This window comes from Egretta garzetta, unplaced genomic scaffold, assembly GCF_000687185.1.
Source record: "Egretta garzetta isolate BGI_Z169 unplaced genomic scaffold, ASM68718v1 scaffold11, whole genome shotgun sequence".
Classification (NCBI taxonomy): domain Eukaryota; kingdom Metazoa; phylum Chordata; class Aves; order Pelecaniformes; family Ardeidae; genus Egretta; species Egretta garzetta.
In genome coordinates, this window is record NW_009258621.1 from 2796031 (window position 1) to 2818421 (window position 22391).

A 22391-nucleotide genomic window follows, 5' to 3' on the forward strand; every position below is an offset into this window, starting at 1 on the left:
TGCTCCCGCCGGAGTGGGGGGGCTGGTCAGGATTGAAACGCTGATTTTTATGGCGCGTGAACTGTTTGGGGCCTAAGGGCTGCCTCTTCTTGAGGGTGAGGTGAAGGCGAACTTAGGCAGGTAGGGGAGGTGCCGGCTCTTGCCGGTGCCGATGGAATACAGTATTCCCGGGTGCCAGCCGGGCAAGCCAGTGGGAGGAGGAGAGTGTCCTCTTCTGCGAAGCATCCAGTAGGATAAATAATAAAGCTACTCCAGGGAAGTGAAACTAGCAGTTCTTTCCCTTGCTTCTCTGCTTCCCAGTCAGGCATGAGGCTTGGTTATCTTTTTGGGTGTGAACATTTGTTGAGATCTTGGTCTTGCATCTTACCCATAGACTCCCGAGTTTGCTTTGCCGGGTGGGTGTTGGAGTTCAGTGGTGTTAGCAGTGTTTGTAGTGGTGTTGCGGTGTCTTGGAAGGGAGGACACCTGATTTCACACTTGCCTCATGTCTGGTCCCATTCTTCTGCAGCTGCCCTAGGTGACTTTGCTTCCCGTTTCTGGTGCTGCTTAAGAGAGTATTTGCAAAGACTTCTGGCCCATAGCAGAGAACACCTTTCCTTTCCAAGGTGCCTGAGGTGATTTGTTAAATGGTGGAGCCTTGCTTGATACAGAACTCTTCGTTCTTGTTTCTTCACTAAAAGGAAGAGGAGACCGTGGTCTTGAATGGCATAGTTCTTCAATGGCCTTGGGAAAGAAAGCCAGCACTTTATTTTTGTGTAGCCCAGCATCAGTGTTTGGTACAAGGCACTTGGCTGTATTTGACACCTTTCCCTAGATTACAGAATGATGTGTCTTTAAGTACTATTTTTCTTGGAAGTGCTATTAAAAAAAAGCCCAACCTGTAAAGAATCTTAATTGTTCAGATACTTACTTACGTTTTTTAATGCTTCCACAAAATCACTTTAAGAAAACTGAATTCATTTCAGAGTTTTGTAGGTCACAGAGTTCATATTTCTTGTTGCTTTCTACAGTGGCTCTGCTGTACCGTGGAGATTAAAAATGGCTCAGGATAAGGTAATTGAGGCACTCTACTACTTGAGTCCCAAAGGAAACTTTGAAATGTGGACTTCTGACTATAGCTTCTGAAAGTTCCAGCTGCTGGATCCTCTTTCTTTTAGTATCATGGTGTCCAAAAGCTTTCTTTGAACTTCATCTTGCAACTTCCAGCCTGTGATGTTTCACTGGTTCTTTGTGGGAACTATTTTTTGGTCTTGTCCCACTTCTTGTGCAGCAACTGCACAGCATTGTGGGATCCCCTTTGCAGATAACTCTCCTCTTTGTGCAAATGATCTGTTGTTCAATTGGCTGTTTATTGTGTGCAGGTGGAAACAGAGAGTAGCCCTGTGAAGCTATTTGCCTGTTCACTTAATCGTGTTGTGGAAGCCAAGGAGAGAGGTAGACAAGAGCTGGATAGACTCGAAGAGTGCCAAGGGAAGTACCTGCCAAAGGATTGGTTTCCCTCTCAGTTTGCAGAGCAGTCCAGAAGGAGATGTGTGCTTTCAGAGTCTCTTCCCCTCGAGTTGCAGCTTCTGGCTTGCTCTCTCACAACCTTGATGCAAGTGGTAGTCAAAGAGTGACAGCCTTTGGTGGATCACACTTCAGCTTGAGTATCTCAGTGCAGCACGATTGAGCTAGTTCATTTGCTGCACCTGATGTGTTCCTGCATTGGTAGATGTGGCAGAAAAAATGGTCTAGAAAACTACTGCACTGCTTTTTCTTGCTAGGGAAACCCTGTGCTTGGAAGTCTTTGTGTGGTGCTCTTGCAAGTTTCTTCTCTTGCCTTTGTGATGCCTGAGCAGCACAGTGGGAATACTTCAGGGCAAAAGCCTGTGCTCAGCAATGTCAACTGACTTTTGACCTTTCAAATATATTCTGTCATCAGACTGAAAAGATCAGCCATTGCTGTTTTACATTGAATCTTGCCTTTTATGCATCTGCCAGAGGTACTCCCAAACACTATACAAACACTTTTAATTTATATCTGCAACAGCTGGACTCAAACATGTCAAATGAATACAAACTGCCATTGAAGAAACCAGGATTCAAGGAATGGGAAGATGGAACTGTCGGTATCCTCATTGCTGCAGGGTAGAGGTACTCTGTGAGGTGACTGGGAAATAGATTTCTTGAGTATCGCTTTTCACTGCGGTGATTTTAGCTCAGATTTGTGAACTATATAAGTAAGTCTTAGAGGGCTTTTTATTCTATGCTTTTTATGCGTTTTCCTGAAGTGTTTGTCAAGCTGTTCTCTCTGGATCATCTGCTGATACTGGTAATAAGTATTTTTGCTTTAGAGTATAGTTAAGCTCTTCTTGAATTGATACAGATTTTGACTTTATTTCGAGCCCTGCTTATGTTGCAGAACCAGTCATGAACAGTTTTGGGGGGGAAAAAAGGGGAGAGGCAAAAATAGCACTGGTTTTTTCCCCCCCCAGTTTTGGGGGAAAAAAGGGGAGAGGCAAAAATAGCACTGAATATGAACAAGAACTTGATTAGTCAAGGAAGAAGTTGCAGCTTTTCCATATTTGTTCAATGTTCTTCAAACCTTAACTGTATTTAAATAATCTTCAAAGATATTTATTGAGTAAGAATTATGTTCTATTTGACCAAAATATTCAGATGGTAAAGTAACTTCATGTTTCTTGGCAATTTGAGATATGAATTGGATACTTCTTTCAACCTGACACCACTACTGTTTACCTGAACTGAATACTTTAAAAAGCATGCACATCTGTTGCTCTCATGAGATAACGTGATGCTTCATGCACATTCTAATGAATGGCCTTTATTTATTCCTTTGTCCTGTATAGTTACTGGCATATCTTATTTTTCAGCTTCGAGCTCAGAACCAAGTACTGAAAAAGGGTGTTGTAGATGAGCAAGCAAACTCTGCTTCTCTGAAGGTAATCTCTAAAAATGGCTCGTGTCAGATGTATTAAGCTGTGACAAAATGGGTAAATGGGAATACTTTTTACGCTAAGTATTGTGATTAAAAGAATAAACAAAGAACTTGGTTTAGTAAAAGAATTTCTGTTCTGCAACTAGTCTTTGTTCTTCTCTGTAGGTGCTGTCTTTGTAAAAGTAAAAGGTTGCTTCTTGGTGATTAACTTACAGGGTGAAGTACCTACTTGAGTGCGATCTGTGGGATCAAGGCAGTGAAATCTGAGTTTTAGTTTAAAAGCAATACTTTTTGCCTCTTCGATGTTCAAATAGTGAAGAAAGCAATTTTTTAATGTGTTCTTATTTTAATGTGATACTTCTTAATAAAAACATGTGTGAAGTTTTTAAAATTAAACTTACTGGTCATTTAGGAGCAACTGAAGATGAAGGATCAATCACTGAGAAAACTGCAACAGGAAATGGACAGCTTGACCTTTCGAAATCAGCAACTTGCCAAGCGGGTGGAGTTACTTCAAGATGAACTTGCATTAAGTGAAGCTAGGGGCAAGAAGAACAAGGTATGTGCTAAAGACAAAAAAAATTGCTTAGCAGATGTCTGCTCCTCCTGATTTCTAGCAGTAGTTGCTTTGTGTCAAGGGCTGAGCTGAATGTTTTTGTCAGAATTTGTGTTATTAGTTGTTGTTAATGAAAATACCTGCAAAATGGGTATTGATACCTATTATATATGCTAAGTAGTCCTGTACTCTTCTTTCTAGTGCATCAGCTAACTGATACTGAATTGCTATCTCATTTTCCAGTTGTTTATTAAGTGTTCAAACAGCTGGGAAATATCTTGGAGCTCTGTGATTAATCTACGACTATGAAGAAAATTGATCATCCCTCATTTCCTATCCCCACCTCCTTACTTTGTAATTTTGATGTTGATGGCTAACTCTTCAGCCTATGATTATAGCTTTTCTAGTCAGCCCTTATGTGAATCTTGTCAAATGCTTTGAAATCTAAATTTTTAGCTAGTATTCACTATGTTATTTCAAAAGGACAGAATATTTTCAGTACTGCAATCTTTCATTGCCAAAACGCTTGGTGATTAAACCGGGTTATACCATGTTCTATCTAAGATCAGCCCTGCCTTCTGTAAGTAACATCAGAATTCCAAGGGTGGTGTGTCTGAACTTAAGTAATTCTCAAGCATCCTTTGCTACCTTCCTCTTATGAGGAAACCCCTATTAATTACTGTCATCTCTTCATTTTGTTTAGCTGCCAAAATGCTGTAGCCATCAAGACTGACATTAAAGAAATCATTCAACTGATTAGTAATATGATTAGCTTCCTTACTTTTTGCTTAAACTCTTGTGCATTTTTTTGCTATTCAGTTCCTTGACAAGCATAGTACCTCTGACTTAAAATTATTCACGCACCATAGTAGATTGTTCTTCAAAATGCAGTTTGACCCTTCTGGTTTTCTTTCATTTTATTGTAACTTATCTCACTAGATAAGTTTCCAAATTTCGAAGGACCTCAGCCTGGTTTGAGTAGCTTTGCAAACCATCACCACTGACTTTCTTCCCTGTTCAGCTGTCAGAATGCACGTTTTGTATTTTTTTAAGAAGTGTTTTTACTGTCTCTTATGTTCCCTTTAGTTTTACCTGTAAGGCCTCACTGAGTACATACATTGTATTGAATACACCCCTGCTAAATTTCATGCCACCCTTACTTCAGAGACTTGCCATTGGGAGACCATGTAAATCACATCTAAAACTATTTTAAGATTCTGGTACACTATCTGTGTCAGACTGCAATCCTTCTAGAAGGAGGAGAACATATACCTGTATCTCGGGTGTTGTAGCTCATAGGCTTACATCAAATGCAGAGGTGGTTTAGCTGTCCCAAGCACTTGAATTTCAGTGTTCAGTTTAAATGTAAACAGTCTCCCTTTTGTTTGGTGATGGTATTACCTTTGTTGGCAGTGTGCTAGAGCAGAAAAGCAGTGTGGGGTTCATTGGTGGTCTCTGAGTTGGACGAAATGGGTGAAAAATGAGGAGACAGCTGGCAGAGAGATGCCTGTATTGTCAGGGTAGTTGGTGGACAGTGAAAACCCTGTGTTTTCCAGGGCCATCTTGTGCTACAGCTTGTCATGGGATGGTATGCTTCCAGTGACTATTCCTGGTCCTTGCTGAGACCAGACCAGCTTACACCTGGACTCTTAGTGGGGGCAGGCATGCCTTACACACAGCTACTAAACCAAATAAGCCTGTGTGCATAGGGTTTCGAATTACTGACTGCTGGAATCTTCTAAGATTCAAATGATGTCAAATGGGCACCTGCTGATACAGGCAATTTCATGTGTGTGTGAATATGATGGCCCAGTAGAGGCTTTCCTGAGTCCTTATCAAAATAGCATTCTACCACTATACAGTAACAAGGGTGTGAAGGAAGAAGTGCTGCTTTTGGGCTCATGCTGTGCACAATATACATACCTCTTGATATATTAGTCAAGGTAGGATCTAAGCTCATGTGCCTCTACTGGGAGTTGGTGATGGGAAGTGTTTTCATATACTTGGGGATGGGCTTTGGGATACACCCAGAGACTTGGAGAATGCATTTTCTTTCTTTTAGAAAAGTGCAGAATCCTCATCTCAGTTGAGTCAAGAGCAGAAAAGTGTCTTCAGTGAAGATCTTCAGAAGAAGATAGAAGAGAATGAACGACTACATATACTTGTGAGTGAAACTTTTTTTTTTAGCCTTTCCTTTTAGTTCAGAAAACTAGTCACACAAATGAAGATGGAGAAAATAAAATGCCTTCTGAAAACTAGGGGGTTTAGAAGCTTAATTGTATGCAAAACAATAGGTTAGATCAGATAGCTTGTTTATAAAGATGTTCACTGGGCAAATGAGAAAGTATTTTGACTTCAGATTCTTAAGACAGCATGTGGAACAACTCACGTAATACGTGTTTTCTCACTTAGATTTTTTTTTTTTTAACTTTTGGTGTCACTTAGCTGCTCTACTGAAAATAGCCATATAGTTGATAGTGAGTGGAAACTTTTTTAGTTCACTGTTTCAGAATTGCCTTAAAGCTTAAAATATTTCCTGCAAGTTGCCATAACTAAGTCAGGAATTACTTTGCCGAAATGGAATGCATTTCACTTTGGTTAGGAAACTTGAGAAGAAACCTTATGGCTCAAGCTTCATTTTTCAGGTGGCTACTATTAATTGGCAATACATTTAAGGAATGCTTGGTACTACTACAAAAATTCAGTAAACACAAAGTACTTTATTCCTGAATCTTCTCTCTGTAAATATCATCGTAAACCTTTTATTTATATGAGAACTAGTACTTGTTATTAACCTGGACTGGCTAACTGAACTGGTGTAACTCATAGGACTAGATTCCATAGTAAAATGAAGCTTTCGTATGAACTCTGCTTTCCTTCTTTCAGTTCTTTGAAGCAGATGAGCAGCACAAACGTTTAGAAGCGGAGCTGAGAACTAGACTTGAAGTTTTGGAAACTGATGCTGCCCAGCATCAAGCTGTGGTGGACAGTTTAACAAAGAAATACACGGATACTATAGAAAAGCTGCAGAATGATAAAGCCAAATTAGAAGTAAGGGGTTTTCCTCTTTCTTGCAAGTTTGAGAAGTTTTGAAATTAAATGTCTTGCTGTGTCAGTACTTACATTGTGAGATTATCTTCTTGCATAAAGATCAAGTCTCAGACACTAGAAAGAGAAGCAAAGGACTGTAGGCTTCGAACCGAAGAATGGTAAGTGTTTTTATTTAATATAATGAAAAATTGATTTAAAGAAATAACTTCTGTAAAAGACGAACTGGATTATTTTTAAATAATAATACCTTAAAAAAGAAAATAAAGAATTTAATAAAATACTGTCAACAGCACATGAACATCAAGACTGTGTGGGTCAGACCCCTGTTCCTTCTACTGAGTATGTAACTAGAGAATCAATTCCACAGATTCAACTTTCAGTAAAAGCAGTTTTGTCGCCAAGCTGTTTTAAGTAGCTGTGAAGTTGATGCAAGCTCAAAGAATTTATTTGTAATGGAATGCTATAAAAAGCAAAGAAACTACTGAACTTGTATGAAACAAAAATATGTGAGTTTTTACAAACTGCTTCTAAAAACAGAGTGGGTACGATATGTTGAGACAACCTGAAAAAAGTTTCAAAAATCCCCTTCTACCCCAAAAGCTTCTTGAACAATCGCTTGTGGGTCAGGTATAACATGCTCGGCTGGAATATTTTAAAGTTTTTGTTGAAGGATTGTATTGCTAGTTTTGGAGTACCCTCATTGTCTTCAAGACGAGTTGTAGAAAATGGGAAGAACTTGAAGACTGTGGGTCAAGTCAAATTAGGGTGCATTTCTTTGAAGTTTATTATTAAGGTGCGTTTTTTAAAGATATGTGTGTAGTATAGGTCTCGTAATGGATAAAATGCATAGTGATCAGATGAAGAGTTCCTTCTTTCAAATGGTAACCTTGAAGTAATGTATTTTAATTCTTTTGATAGATGTGAAGGTACTTGAATTCCAATAGTTCTCATGTAATACAAGTCAGGGTTTCACTGAGAATGACTTGCAAAAGAGGATGAAAACTGTGTTTTTCTGCTTTTTGGGGTTTTTTTTTGTGGTGTTTGAAAAACAGTGTAGTCTTAATCTGCTACTATTCAGTTCAGAGCTTGTCTGTCATATCCTACGATGACTGGGTAATTAATGTCATTGTAAGAAATTGTCCCTACCATTTAAGAAGGGAGACTTTTTAAAAATAATAAAGCCTGACACTTCTTTACTTTAAACACTGAAATTGGTACCTGATGAACACATGACAGAAGATGTCTTTGAGTGTACTGCTCTTCTGTTTTCCCTGCTCTTTCAGGGGAAGGGATCCATTTGCCTCTGACACCCACACTTTATTCAGGAAAGCCAGATGATACAAGACTCGACAGCCTCTATGCCTTGAAAATTAAAGGGCAGAATGTAAAACAAAACATGTCAAACTACTTGTTTGCCGTTCCTTTAAAGTACAAAAAGGAAACAACCATACTTTTGCAGTTTGTCTTTGAGCTTATTTTCTATCATGCCCAATGCTACTGTGGTTCGTGCTATACAGTTTCTATGCAATTTTGGAGCTGCTTTTAAAGAAATATATTTGTTGATGTGCATGAGCTACTTATTGGTCAGTTTCTTCATGTCTTGCTTGTCTATTTTGGATTTTTTTTCCTTGTTAGTCCTGGTAAATTTCCACATATCAAATGTTTTTGTAAAAAAGGAAAAAACTGTCACTTTTACACCTTCCCCCCATCCTCCACTATATGTACAGGAGTTCTAGATGTCAAACGAGAAGCAAAACAATGAAGAATTTGGGGGCCTAAGTTGGGTAAGGTGTGGAATTTGGTCTGAACCGATATGCAGTAATCTTTGTTGACATATGTATATAATGCTGGAATATGTTACTGTTCATCTCAAGAATCTATACTAATGATGCTACTAATCTCAATAACTTAGGTTCACATCTATACCCACGATCAAATGCAAGTGAAGCAGATCTAGAGGAAAAATCACTTGAGAATGCATGAGAAACATGATTGCCTAGTCTTGTGGGAATGGGCTGTATCATAGCAGTGTTTAAATACAGGGCTTTGAAAAACTTGTGAGGTGTTTCTAATAGTGATGTGACATAGTTAACTGAATTATCAACAACTCACTCTTTGCATATTAGAATACTGCATCAGATATATAATAAATAATTTAAAGGCCCTTTTGCATTCCTATTCAAATTCTGGTAGGAAACAATACCTTCATATAGCTTATACAATAATTGCAGAATTGGAAAATAATGTAAAGATTAACTCTGAAATAAGTTGAGCTTCTCAAGAATAGAACTTAGGATTTACAACTTGTTGCACCTTTCACTGCATTTGTTAGGGATTAAAATGCAATGTCATGTATTAAATATGACATAAAGGAAGAAAAATTATTACTACCATCTTATTTCTATCTAACTTCTAGAAAGGGACAGATACCTGTATGCTCAAGGGATGCTTATGGTGAGCTATGGTGTTGGTGATACAGACTAAATTTAAAGGCTTATAGTGTGTTTCATTTGTCTTTTTGTTATTTAGCCAGCAACAGTTAAAGAATCTTCAAGCAGCTTTGGGCAGTAGACTGGAAGAATCTCTATGCATAATCAATGAAAAAGTACCTTTTAATGACACAAGTACGTATCACCTTGGTCTGGGTTTCTTGTTTAATTTTGGGTATCCATCTGGAGGAATTACTCATTATAAATTAAAATATATTGGCTGTTGGAAATGTTGGACTTCTGAACAGACACTTGGAGGTAATTGTATTAAGTATTCATAATACTCATCATGTTTAGTAATCTTAAAATACCGGGTTTTTTATATATATATAAAATGAAAATTAAAACTTTTGAAGGCTTTTGAGTATTTACCACTTCTCTTGCATAGTGTTGACAGAATATTGTAAAAGATGAAGGAACACTATCAGTTTACTGATTTCTTCATGAAGATTTCTTTAGTTACTCATCTGAGAATATTATTTTGGGCAACATATATTCAAGAGTTACAGTAAGTTAAGATGGGGATAAACTAGTGGCTGCAGAGATGTTGACTTGGTGAGGCATTGCATCAGTAATGGTCTACACTTAGTGGGAAGTCTGTCAATGTGTCTCATGTCTGATCAGAGAACACTGAGGCTAGTTCTTATCTGTAGTTTGTCTCAGACTCACTAATCTTTTCAGGGAAAAAAACCCTTTGAATTCAGGGACTTCTACCTGAAGCAACCTTTTTTTTTCCTGCTTCCTTTTCAACTACTACTAGGTAAACTGAAGTGCAGAGGATACCATAAAGTTAGGAGTGCTCAGCCTTGGCGTTGCTTTGGTACAAGAATCGGTTAGTACATGCCAGATCAGTGCTGGGTGCTTTTGTAAATGTCTTGGACACAAGGTTGTACTTTAGCGGGCCACAGTCTGTACTCTTCTGGCAGTGAGACTAGTAGGACCTGGAATAGTGAAAAAGCTGAAAGTAGGGAGAAGGAGCAGAGAAGTGAAAACAGGCTGTTGAATTTCAGGTAGGTTTTATTGGTAGCTTTTGCATTTTTTTGTTCAGTTTAAAACTTGATGACAATCTTTTGAATTGGGCCTAGGTTCTCTAAAAGCTTATCTGGTGGGATGCTTCATGGGTGAACCTTCCAAATTCTTCACTGGGTTGGCAATCCAGTGAGTGTTGGCTTAGAAACACCAGATGATCTTCTCTTCAGGAAATGCTGACTCTCATACAGCGTGTAATGCTTAGGTGTAGATGCCTTGAGCTGATACCCCCTTTTCACTTTCTTATCACTTTGCCTGGCATCTGCTGTCTATTTCTACTTCTCTTGCTTTAGTGGATTTTTTTTTTTTACAGATGGCTATCACTAGTGAGAACTTTGCAAAGAACTTGTTTATCTGCTCACTCAGCTGCCATAGCATAATGTTTTTGCAGAAAACACTGCAAATAGTGGACAGATCTTTAGTGATAGAAGAATGAGAGCAAGTCAGGAAATGTCTGTCTGCTATGGATTCCAACTGTTGCTGTAGGCTCTGTAGTTGGTTTTAAGTGTAACTAGAAGCTGGCTTCAGTTTCAGTAGCAATCAAATGACTTGTTGACTGCTAAGCATGATTTTGAGAGCAGAAAGATAAAGTTTTCTGAAGCATTTACAAGTAGGGTTTGGTAATTTTGCACAGAGGTTTTTGTTCTGAATACAGCTACCTCTTCCCGTGTGTTATTTGCCAAATGCAGATGATACAAAAGGAATAAGAAGCTGTACATTTCCTTTGTGTGCAAATTTTAAACTAAAGTGGTTATTATTCCATTTAATTGAGGATGGATGTGATCCCTTTTAAATCTATAAGACTTTGCAAGCTGTTCTCTAGGTACAAATATCCTTCTACCTCTTTAGAAATTCTACCCACTTGTAATTGAATAATCATTCTAGTTGCTCTGTAACTGGAACAGAATGCTGAAATATATGGAGAGTACATACTATTCTAAATCATCAATGAATCAAGTACATAGGAGCTTTTTTAAACGTGCAAACCATTAAAAAAACACGTTCATCTTATTTGACCATCCCTGGAAAAGATTTTTTCACTCTTGTTTGTGATGAATACTCTTCTTTTGGGCAAGAGGATTCTGCTCTTGCCTATCAAATTCAGGGTGTTCAGATGGTTAAATTTGACTTCCAGTCTGAGGCAAGTATAGAATTGCTTTCTCTCCACCTAGTCACAGTAACTGTTCTTAAGAAAGTTTAGGCTACTTTATTGAAGCCAATTGTTTGTATCTTTTAGTTAATATTACTTACATGAACTGTAATATTACTGCAATGAAATTTTAGATTTAAAAATAATCACTATTTACGAATAACTGTCTTAAACCCAGGATTTAATAAGTGCATATAACTCAATTTTTGTCCTGTAGGATCTAATCGATACAATGCTCTGAATGTACCGATACACAACAGAAGATACCAGGTAAGCACTTCCTGTGCCTTCATATGTAAAGATGCAACTTTCTACACAGATGCGGAATAAAACCAGCCATTTCAGTGACCTGAAATGGCAGAAGATAACTTACCTTACTACTATCATGAGAGTCCAAGGGAGTTTCTGCCCACAGAGCCTCTGTGCATTTCAAAAGGTAGTCTATACTGTTCTTATGTCGAGGAGTCAAGGTGCCTGCTCATCTCACTTCACTAGAGCTAATGCATTGACTACTGGCTGATGATCACAATAGGTATTAACTCAGGCATGCCTTTCTAAAAAGAGTGGCAAAAAGTTTTAACATTTATCTCTTATTAAAGTTCTACTAAATATTCTTTTATTATGCCAGCCTGCAGTAAATTGGAACTTGAACATTTCATTTTTAAAGTTGGTTAAAACTACATTAGTTTAGAGGTATTAAGCTTTTTATTGAAAAACATAATTTTGGTATCTTAAATTCCTTTTCCCTCAAGCTTATCACTTGATATGACTTATCGTCATATCACGTAAGCCCCAAAGAATGTTTGTATTTGTAAACTATACATTGGTGTGTACACTAGAATACCATATTAGTTAATATTACTTGTCACTACCCATAATCCTCTTAAGGAATAAATCATGTGTTTTTGAGAACTCTGCATGGTTCATTTAAATTTTATAGGATGCTTCTTGTCAAAACACCTCTTACTTGCAGCCAAACTGCCCTTATTAATTTAGATGTTATTTTAAAAGAAACAGTTTCTGTTCATTGCTGTAACTTCTGCAATTTCCTTGAGAATGTGGTTTACTTGGTATTCAAAAATGAGCATTAGTTTTCTGTGAATAGCTAAATATATTAAGGCTTTTTACAGTAGTAAATCAGATACTGATGGGCTCCACACCACTCGTTTTTTTTTCCTCTTTGCTTGCATGATACGTCTTGAACCTTCAAGTTAATTCATTCAGATGACACTGTAGAAAGATTTGAAATAGCTGCTTTCTCCTTTCTTCAGAAGTGCCTATAAGAGACCGTGTTCTTAATATGTCTGCTGTGAGAACAAGTGACCTGCTGTCCAGTTTTGTGATGGAAGTAGTCTTAAATCAACCTGTTGCTGAGTTCTAAGAGAAATCTGAATAACTATGTGGAGAGTTCTCACTTTCCTATTTTCTGCTAGCACTGTATCTGCCAGCCTCATGCTTCAAGATCTGCAGTCTTGAAAATGTTCCAGAACAGATTTTTATGACTGGCTTTGCAAGTGGAGGCAAAATGCTAGTGTATTAGCTCAGTGTAAAGGACAGCAAAACAGTAATATTGTCTGTTTTCCTTCATTGCATAGCCAATTAGCATACACAAACTGAGTATAACGATTGCATTAATTACTCACCACCATCCCTGATCCATAATCAAGATTCACTTGATTTAACGCTTCATTGAAGCATTAGCAATACATCTCTGAAGGATAAGTCATTCTTTGCTGAAATGTCACTTTAACCATATTCTCTCCTCCATAAATTGCAAGAGTTTGGTTTTCTCCTCTGTTGCCTTTGCTTTTTTAGAATGTTCCGTCTTGGATTAATTTCTTGGATAATTTCCTATTGCACTAAAGACACAGAACAGCCTTATTCATGAGCAGCAGCTCAGTTTTGGCCGGGTGGGAAAACCAGAATTGAGTGTTACTGGTCAGAGAAGCAGGCACCTGTTATTCTGGGAGAAAACCTCATTGGTTTTTACTAATTAAAGTTTATTTCCTTACAACCAGGTGTTACAAATTTCTCACTATCACCACACTGGAAGAATTGAGCTGTTGTCAACAATTAGTCTATTGGTCTTTAGAAATCTTAATTTCAAAGATGGTTTCTGTAATTGTACTAACCTCTAAGCATTCTTGTGGTCTGTAGCTTGAGAAATGCAGCAGAGGTAAAGCATCACCTCTTGTATAAAATAAAAATGTACTTCATTGTAGAAAAACATGCCCTTCTGTCTGGCATTCTAGTTTATGAATAAACTTTAAAAATTGAGTTAAAGATAATTGCTGCTGTATATTTTAGGCTGAACTAGTAACAAGAAAGAAATCGTCAATTGCATTTTTTGTGTGCCCAACCATAGATTTATTTTTCATATTTAAATAGGTACATGTCAAATCTAATAATTTTAAAACTGTCTTTACAGCTGAAGTTGCGAGACCTTGCTGGCCAGGCACTGGCTTTTGTTCAGGAACTTGTAACTGCTCTTTTGAACTTCCATACATACACTGAGCAGAAGGTACAGATCTTTCCCATTGATTCTGCAACAGATACTATATCACCATTAAATCAGAAGGTAATGCTTACAGATATCAGCCACAAGTATATTCAATTATGTAGGCTTTCATGAGTGAATAATCTTAGTTGTGCAAACTTTTACTACCTTTACTGGAATGCTATGAGTGTTTCTGAGGGGCAGCCTCTCCTGCATGAGAATTCTTTTCTATTGGGCGAATTCTCTGAATGGGCGAAGGTGTAGCTGCAGAGAATCCCTTTTCCCTGTGCCTCTGCTGCAAGAGCAATATAGTAGTCAAATCAAGGCTTTGCTTTTTAAGTGCTAAGTTAAAGTGCATTTGTCAAAAGTTCAGCTGACTTATTTTAGAATACACAAATATGGCACTGCTAAATAGATGTTTGTCTTAGTTAATGCACTGGAGCATGGGAGATGTTGAGACAGAAAGTCTTGTGTTTAAAGTGTAAAGTGTTTAACTGTAATGTGGAATAAACTGGATGCAAGTTAGGCTTATGAAGGAGAGAAGTTGGACTTTATTCCCTTGTAAAAAAACTTTATAATCTGATTTTGGGCTATTTGTGCGAAGACCTTTCTTGTAAGTGTTCTGAAGCTTCGAGGCTGTAAAGCATGTTGAAATTAAGAGAAACCTGATCTGTCTTTCTGTGCAATTCTATGGGAAGACTTTTCTGAAAGTATCATTGAGAGCTGTTGAGCTGCATCTTTTGACTTTCTCATTCTATGCCATGAAGCATGGAAAAGAACTTTTTGCACAAGGATTTGCATGGGGATGCATATATGTATGCTTTGGAATAAAACTGCTTTAACGTCAGAGTTGTTAACTTCATAGTGCAAGTGGACCTATGTGCGTTTTAAGTTGCTAGATGACAGTATTTTCTGATTCAGACTGTAATTTCAATTTAGTATTTTGTAGGGCTCATCAAATGGCTGCAGTGCATGTAGTGGCAATGTTAGCTGTCACAAAACTTTCCTGTCCTTGGGAAGACCTCTTTTAAGACTACTTTGCCAGCAACAAATACGCTTGTGAAAGTGTTTATCCACTAGAGAAATCCTGCTCCACCTCCTCGGTTGTTTCAACTAGTTGAATCAAGAATACACTTTACAGAGATTCAGCATAGATCTTAGTTTGAGAACGACATTTTCTTGCTCCTGCCACCAAAATTACTCAAAATGGAATATCCTTCTTGTGAAAACTACATGGCTTTGTCATCTTCCACCTTTTTGGGGACAGGAATGGTCTCTCCTTGATTATGTGGCCCAGAGTGGTGATTGGACTCTACAGACACTACTGCAGTTTACACTGAGGGACTAAAAATCAGGTTTCTTAAGACACCACTTCTCAGGCATTTTTTTCTTAATGTCCTAGTTAATGTTTCTTTCTTGCTTTTCAGCAGAGAAGTGCTTTCACGCAGCTGAAACATGCAACTTAATCAGAACTGCAATTTGATTCTCCTTTTCTGATAATTGACTGATTCAGTAGTTCAGGCTTTGTTTGTTTTCCTAATTGTCTCTTGTAGACTGCTCCATTGTGTATTCATGATCTAATTGCCTCAGCACACTGCTACCTCTCAGGGCTGTTGCTGTGACTTTCCAGCAGTGAAGCATCATTTATCGCTCACTGAAGCTGCTGTTGCTCCTGTATTTTTGATTAATTTATCTGTTTGCTTGGCAAGTGTTCTCAGTGTGATCTTAGCTCCTCCACTGAGTGGTTCAAAACCCTCTCCTTAATGTCGTAGAGAAAATGAGACAAGTGTCAGGTAGTGGTTTAGCACACTTGCACTGATTTATTTTTCCCCAACTCCAGGTCTTGTCTGGCGCTTTCGAGCTATTTTCCCCAACAAACACTCAAAGTAGATGTGGACAGTTCCCTTCCAGGTTCAAGTATTCCTTTTCTCTTTAAGTATTGGATTGCTGGGTTCTGCTGGGTCTTCAGCATTGTGCTGGATAACTCCAGTCCTCTCTCTTGCAACACAAGTCAGGAGCATTCTGCATGTGTTGTATCTTCCTCCTTAGACTTAGGAATTTTCCCGAATTCCATCCAGATTCATGCATGCATGAATGAGAGCTTGGCATCTCTTTTTTTTTTTTTTTTTTTTTTTCTTGTTAACACTGTGTTACTGCACTGTAATAATACAAGAAATAATTAAAATTTCTCATACCCTATTTGCCTGGGATCTTTAGCTACTGTTGTGGTATAAATAATCAAAGGTGAAGTTATCTTTCTGTGGGATAAAATAAAGACCAAGATCACTTTTGACTACCTATGTCAATCTGTGGAAAAAGCTTTTTGTAATACTGTGATATCAAAATTGAAAGCTGACAGTACTGTTAAGTTTTGGTTGTGTATGAGAGTAAACGCCTTTGTTCTTAGGGATACTTTTCTATGGCTAATTTAATCTTCCAGAAATTTTACTTAAGCAGTTTTTAAGAGTCAGGCAGTTCCGTGAGGCCAAAGAACCTGTCAGTTCTTGAGAGTAAGAATTCTTCCTTTGATTAGTTACCGCTCCATTCTTTGCATTGGCACAAGCATACTTTGACCCATGTTGAAAACTGGACTGGATACATTTTAATCTTTTTCTGTATCTCTTGCTCTCAGTTTTAACTCTGTTTAGTCTTTCAATACTTCCCACAGCACAGCATAGCTGTGCAAATGTTTGTGCTAATGCACAGGACAAGAGCTGAGAGGCAAACAACAGCTGGGAGGAAGGTAGGATAGTTTGTTCTGGTGGCTTAATAGTGCATGGATTTAGCCTCAATTTGATGGAGTTGGGCAAGGAATGCAAGAATGTTTAAACTTAAAAAGCAGGGGTTTAGTGTGCTGTGCATGGCAGTTAAAATGAGATAGGGTGCTGTGGCAAAGCCCTAGATGAGGTTTTGCCTGGGCTTCCATTGCACTCTTCACTATTTCTCACTTTCCCTCAAGGTGTGTGTTTGTGTCCCCTGTAGAAGAGGTTGCTTTACATCACTTGGCTGTTATATCTTATTATTGATGTCCTGGGGATCATTTAAGATGACAGGTGTTTTGCTAAAGTGGACTGTTCAATTGTTAACTTGAAACAGTTTGCACGAGCCTTCAGCAAGCACCATTTTAAAAATCTCTCTGTACTCAGTTCTCACAGTATCTTCATGAAAATGCTTCATATGTTCGCCCTCTGGAGGAAGGAATGCTTCACTTGTTTGAGAGTATTACAGAAGATACTGTGACAGTCCTGGTAAGATTTCTTACATTTAGTATTGAAAAAGACTTTTTACAGAGCAAAAATAACATGGGTTTTTTTCCCCTTCCAGGAAACAACTGTGAAAATGAAGGCCTTCTCAGAACATCTAGCTTCCTACTTATGCTTTTTAAGAAAGATTCTTCCTTATCAGTTAAAAAGGTATTTTTGATTTGATAGATCAAATGAAAGGAGTGATAAGTGTCAGGCATGCAGCATTGTCAACATCTACAATTCAAATATTAAGTCTACCCTTAAAGCACTCTGGCTTAAAAGGCAGAACTTTTTTTTTTTTTTTTTTTTTTTTTGCCGGCTGGTTTTTGAGGAGCCTCTAGGTTATGCATGTTTTTTTTCTGCTGGGCTTTAGAGCTAAAAACATGTATTTTAAAGCTTTTTTCCTCCCTGACAGATGAAACTTTCATTAAAGCTGCACAGATTTTTAATGTTTCTTGATGTTATTCAATAGCATTGATACTATTCAGGTATGATACACTGAAACTGTTAATTTCTTGAGCCTTTCTGAAGATTATTTATCATGCAGTAAATATAACAATGTAGTAAAACTTGGCCAGACGCCCATCCCTTCTGCAGTGAAAATCATGAATTATTAGAGCAAAGGACTACTCAAAAAGAGGGGTTGGATTAAGGAAGAAGAGAAAGTTTGTTTTATGCCTTCTTTGTACCTGTTCTCCTGCTCCTTAGGAAGCAAAAGGTAAACCGTATGTAGTAGAGGAGTAAGTCTTTAAACTGATGCAATCAATTCCTTGCCGTGAGTGTAAACCATTCCTGGCTTGTGACTGAAGCTCATAAGAGAGGGGATAGTACATGCACACAGTAATTTTCATGTATTGCTAAGTTACTCTGATATGTTAACCATTCTAAAATAAATTCCTCGTCTATTGTTGATTTGGACTGGGGATGTAGAGAACACTAGTTATCTACTCCAAAACTCATGAACTTGTTTTTTAAGATAATTGCTCACTTTTTAAAAAAATGATTCGTATGTTCCTAGTTTGGAAGAAGAGTGTGAGTCTTCTCTTTGCACAGCTGCTTTAAGAGCTAGAAATATGGAGCTACACAGAGACATGAAAAGGTTGACTGCAGTCTTTGAGAAGCTACATACATACGTTAGTCTTCTTGCATTACCAAGTAAGTGCCAGTTTTGGCTCTGTTGGTTACATTGTGACTGGGAGGTAGAATTTTCCTTTTGGACCAGTTTAAATAAAAAAAACCCCAAAACAACAAAACAAAAAACAGCCAACAAAACCAACCCCTCCCCCCACCCACCTCCCTCAAAAAAACCCCAACCCCATCACACCAAAAAACCCCACCAAAACCCAAAATAAACCAAATGCTCCCAAACCTCACCACACCAAAAAAAACATATGCAAAAAAAAAAAAAAAAAATCCCACTTCTGTGATAAACTTACTAAACTTGTTTTCCTCTTAATGTTACTCTTTAGGTACAGTCTAAACTATGGGGCAAGTGAGTTCTGCAGTGTGCTCTGTCGTATTGGACCCTCTTTGATCCAGGCTGGGAGACTGTGCTGTGGAGTGTTTAATGCTCTACACTCTTCCTTCTGGATAGTCTTGGGCATTGTGCAGGCTTGGAAATTACCAAGCAGTCACATGTACCACATTTTAGATAGTCATAGTTAACTGTAGAGGAGGATCTGACTAGGTTTTTATGGTATGATTGACAGTATGTCTTTTTGTTATCTTAGTCACAAAATTGTTAATTAGTAATAAAATGTAGTTTATTATCACTTCTGTCTCCTCCTTTTCTATTAAACTATGACTCTCATGGTAATGACTAAATAAAGTAGGGTAAAACCTTTGTGTGTATGTGTGTGGGGAAACTATATCCAAATGCATACTGTAAATAATAAGAGGAAATAGTTACTGTGTAGCTTCAGGTTATTTTAGTCTTCACTCTTTAGAAGGACCCAGATGGTGGTTCTTACAACAGTGAACATGTAAATATTTCTGCATGTATAAATGCTTTTTGAGACCAAAAGAGTTGATAGTTGTAAAATATGAATGAAATTCAGGAAACTTGGAAGTCTTTTACCTGCCTACTCTGGCACAATTTGGTGTGTGTGTGTGCGTTTATATATATATAAAAAAAAGAAAAATTAATTAATTTCTTATATATATTTATATATATATAAAAGAAAAATTAACAGAAGGGGAAATTTAAGTAAATGAATGTTATGATTCTTTAGCTCTAAAGATCATACCCCATGCAAATGTTTCTAGTAGGTGGAAGTTGGGTGATTTTTCAAAACTAACTTTTTTCATTCATGGTTTAATCTTAAATTTTTTTTTTCTTTCTATATGGTACTTTTAGGTACAAAACCAGAAGGACTTCTTAGGACAAATTACAACTTGGTGTTTACAAACATTGCTACAAGTCTTCATGGATTTCATGATGTTTTAAAAGGTGAGACGACAGGAATAGTGCTATGTTTCACCTCTGCTTTTTTTCTGATTAACATAGCACACATGCATTCTGTCTGTAACAATGTTAAATATGTAATATGTGATGAATCTGGTTTGTTTTGCCTTTACAAACAAAGATAAGAAACTAAACCTGCTAACTACTTGTTTTGGGCTTGCATGCATGTTTTTCTGTCCTCCATTCAGTTAGCTTTGTTCTAAATTTCTGCAACATTTAATTGTGGCCCTCTAGATCTTCCTTTGCTTTCGTTGCTGAACTTCATTGCTGTAGTGGAACTAGCATACAGAATGGAATGCCATTACATTATAGATATTTTCCTCCACTTCTGTAGTGATGACCTAGTATCTGCTCTGAAAGTGGAATTTTTCCTTAAAGTTTTTAGGTTGATTAGTATTTTTAACGTGTATATATAACCAAAGCTTACAAAGCAGTCTGGTTTCCTTTTGAATCTTAACTTCTTCCTTGAAAATGGCTTACCTTCCTTTTATTGGAAGGACATGGATATGTTATGTTTTCACTGAAGTAATGTTTGGTTAAAACTCAGTGTTTTAAAACACTAATATTTCTAGAATCTCTGCACCATATAGCTGTTCTCAGGGAGAAAATGATCCATATAGATGAATTGTTTTGATACTAGTCAGCTGTTTAAACACTAACATGCTTTTATAATTTCAAGCAAAATAATTTTTTCTTCTAGTCTTTTTAGTAATGTCAATAGCATTGCTCCATTTTGCAGTGTCCCTGTTTAAAAAAAAAAAAGATACTATTAGAAATTGTGCCACAAAAAATTAGACTATGAGTTTTGTAACATAGATAAGCTTATTGATAACCACCTTGTACTCTTAATATAGTTACTATAATGTAAAACCAACACAAGTTATGCTTTATCAGAAGAAATAAAGAAAATAGAAGCAAAGTACTGAAGAAAACTGTTAGTAGAATTCATTAGCTAGCAGCAGAAATGTAGTGTGTAACACCTCACGCTCCCACACTACAGAATGCTTGATTTACCACTTCTCTCTTCCCTTCTCTCCCAACCCAAACTAATTTCCAACTGCTTAAGCTTGCTTCAAATTATAACTTCTGGTGGTGATGGCCTGGGACTTTGCCATTTTGTAGCAATAGTACTTTATTGTAAAATAGGTGCGAAGTGTTCACTTGGCCTAATTAAAAATAAGTAATTATTTGACAAGTTGGGAATGCTTGTTCTTGCATGATAAGTACTTGAGGTTTTTTAAATTTTGGTGCTGTGGAAATAAATTGGTGTATTTAAGCAAAGATGTTTTTGTGAATGACTTTCAAGAAGTTTTGTGGGTTTTTGTCTCTCAAAAACTGTTCTGTTGATTTTGCCTGAAAGGATTTTAGAATATAAGTAGCATTCTAAATTTCTGGTAGTCTTTTAGATTTGCTCTGACAGAATTAAAATACTCTTCCCTTCTACGTCATGTAAGCTTAAGGCTCGCATATTGAACGTGACTAAAAATTCTGCCTTTAGTGCCCTGATGTTAACGTATGGAAATGGAAAGTATACTTGTGGAATGACATGCTAGTTCAATGTGAGCTTGGATCTGCTATATAGCTATGATTTTTGGGATACAGAGTATGCTTAAATATACACCTTTATTCTGCCTTGTGTAACAGGCATAATGTCTATTCCTTATGATCACAAATGCTTGTCTAAGGCAGTATACCGAAGAACTAAGAATATCCAGAATAAACTTCTATACAACTCGCTTAAAGAGTGGAAGAGCATTTGAAGCCCGAAGTCATAAGTTGAATTTGAAAATGGTTGCTTAAATAGACAAAAAACATCATCTGATATAAATATGTGTTTTTTTCTAGATATTTCCAAGCACTACAGTCAAAAGGCTACTTTAGAACAAGACGTTCCAACTGCCACACAAAAACTCATAACTACAAATGACTGTATTTTATCCTCTGTTGTGGCTTTAACAAATGGAGTGGGCAAGGTAATGGATGTTTTTGTTTCAATATAATGCCCTAGCTTGTGCAGGTTTTTAAAAAAAAAAAAACCAAAAAACCAAAAAAACCCAAACCAAACAAACAAAAAAAACCAAGGCCAAACCGGAACTTAGTTGAATGATTGAATGATTTGGAAAATCTAGGTGTGCCACTGATTATTAATAATCTATAGTATCAGGTTTGTTCTAAGGTATTTTCAGGCTATGAGGTAAGAACAACTGAAAGGGTAATAAAAATGGATACTGTAAAAATTATGCTTTGCCTTAGTAAGGTCTAAGTTATGTGGAAGAGCCTGTAGCTTTTTTGAATTTGTTGTTGTGAAGTCCAGTTTCACTAAAGGCTTGTCTTTTTCTTGAAAGAGTAATTGCTTTCATGAATCTTTCCGGTCAACTTAATTCAAAAAGTGACTTTTCTTGATGTGTCTAGATTGCCGCGTTCTTTAGCAACAACTTGGATCACTTCACTGCTTCGTTGAGCTATGGCCCCAAAGGAGGAACGGAGTTCATCAGTCCTCTTTCAGCTGAGTGTATGCTGCAGTACAAGAAGAAGGCGGTTGCTTATATGAAGTCTTTGAAGAAGGTTTGTTCAGCTAGCGTGCTTGCACAGAGAAAGTGCAATTCAGTTGATAGTTGGCTATGCCAAATAGAATATAAACTAAGGATTTTCAGTATTTGGAATGGATTTTCCTCTGAATGAGAATCTTTGGCTGAGAAGATGGAAACCTTAGAGCAATAATGCTATTGAAAAATTTAGAGAGCGTAGTTGCTCTCACAACTGAAGATATGTGCCAGTTCTGCTGTTACCCATTTCCACTAATTATTTCTGTGCCAAGACTCCAAGGAGAAGAGGGTAGCTGCTTATTTAAATTTCCTCTCATATTCACCAGCAGTGTGGAGTGAATGACATCATATTCTTGTACTTGTATTCACTGGAAGACAGTTGAGAGCAACAGGGAAAAAAAACACAGTTCAGAAGGAGAAAATGTG

General features: G+C 37.3%; 1 protein-coding gene across 6 annotated transcripts in view; it reads left to right on the forward strand.

The window, feature by feature from the left end:
- Positions 1–618: 618 nt before the first annotated feature.
- The window catches only part of PPP1R21 (protein phosphatase 1 regulatory subunit 21), a 52799-nt gene continuing 31026 nt past the window's right edge, over positions 619–22391 (forward strand). For 3 of the 6 annotated variants that reach the window (XR_004843229.1, XR_004843228.1, XM_035903649.1), the window contains exons 1-15: positions 619–2145; positions 2874–2942; positions 3351–3497; positions 5557–5658; positions 6381–6545; positions 6645–6703; positions 9075–9169; positions 11431–11483; positions 13642–13791; positions 16857–16958; positions 17035–17123; positions 17974–18110; positions 19312–19404; positions 21265–21392; positions 21832–21984. Coding sequence is in view for 2 of the 6 variants with exons in the window: in XM_035903649.1 (XP_035759542.1) it covers positions 2089–2145; positions 2874–2942; positions 3351–3497; positions 5557–5658; positions 6381–6545; positions 6645–6703; positions 9075–9169; positions 11431–11483; positions 13642–13791; positions 16857–16958; positions 17035–17123; positions 17974–18110; positions 19312–19404; positions 21265–21392; positions 21832–21984 (1599 nt within the window). In the remaining 4 variants the exon portion in view is untranslated. Of the gene's footprint in view, positions 2146–2873; positions 2943–3092; positions 3104–3350; positions 3498–5556; positions 5659–6380; positions 6546–6644; positions 6704–9074; positions 9170–11430; positions 11484–13641; positions 13792–16856; positions 16959–17034; positions 17124–17973; positions 18111–19311; positions 19405–21264; positions 21393–21831; positions 21985–22391 lie in introns of those variants that run through there. The other 3 variants (XR_004843230.1, XM_009648203.2, XR_004843231.1) reach the window with 3 other exon arrangements.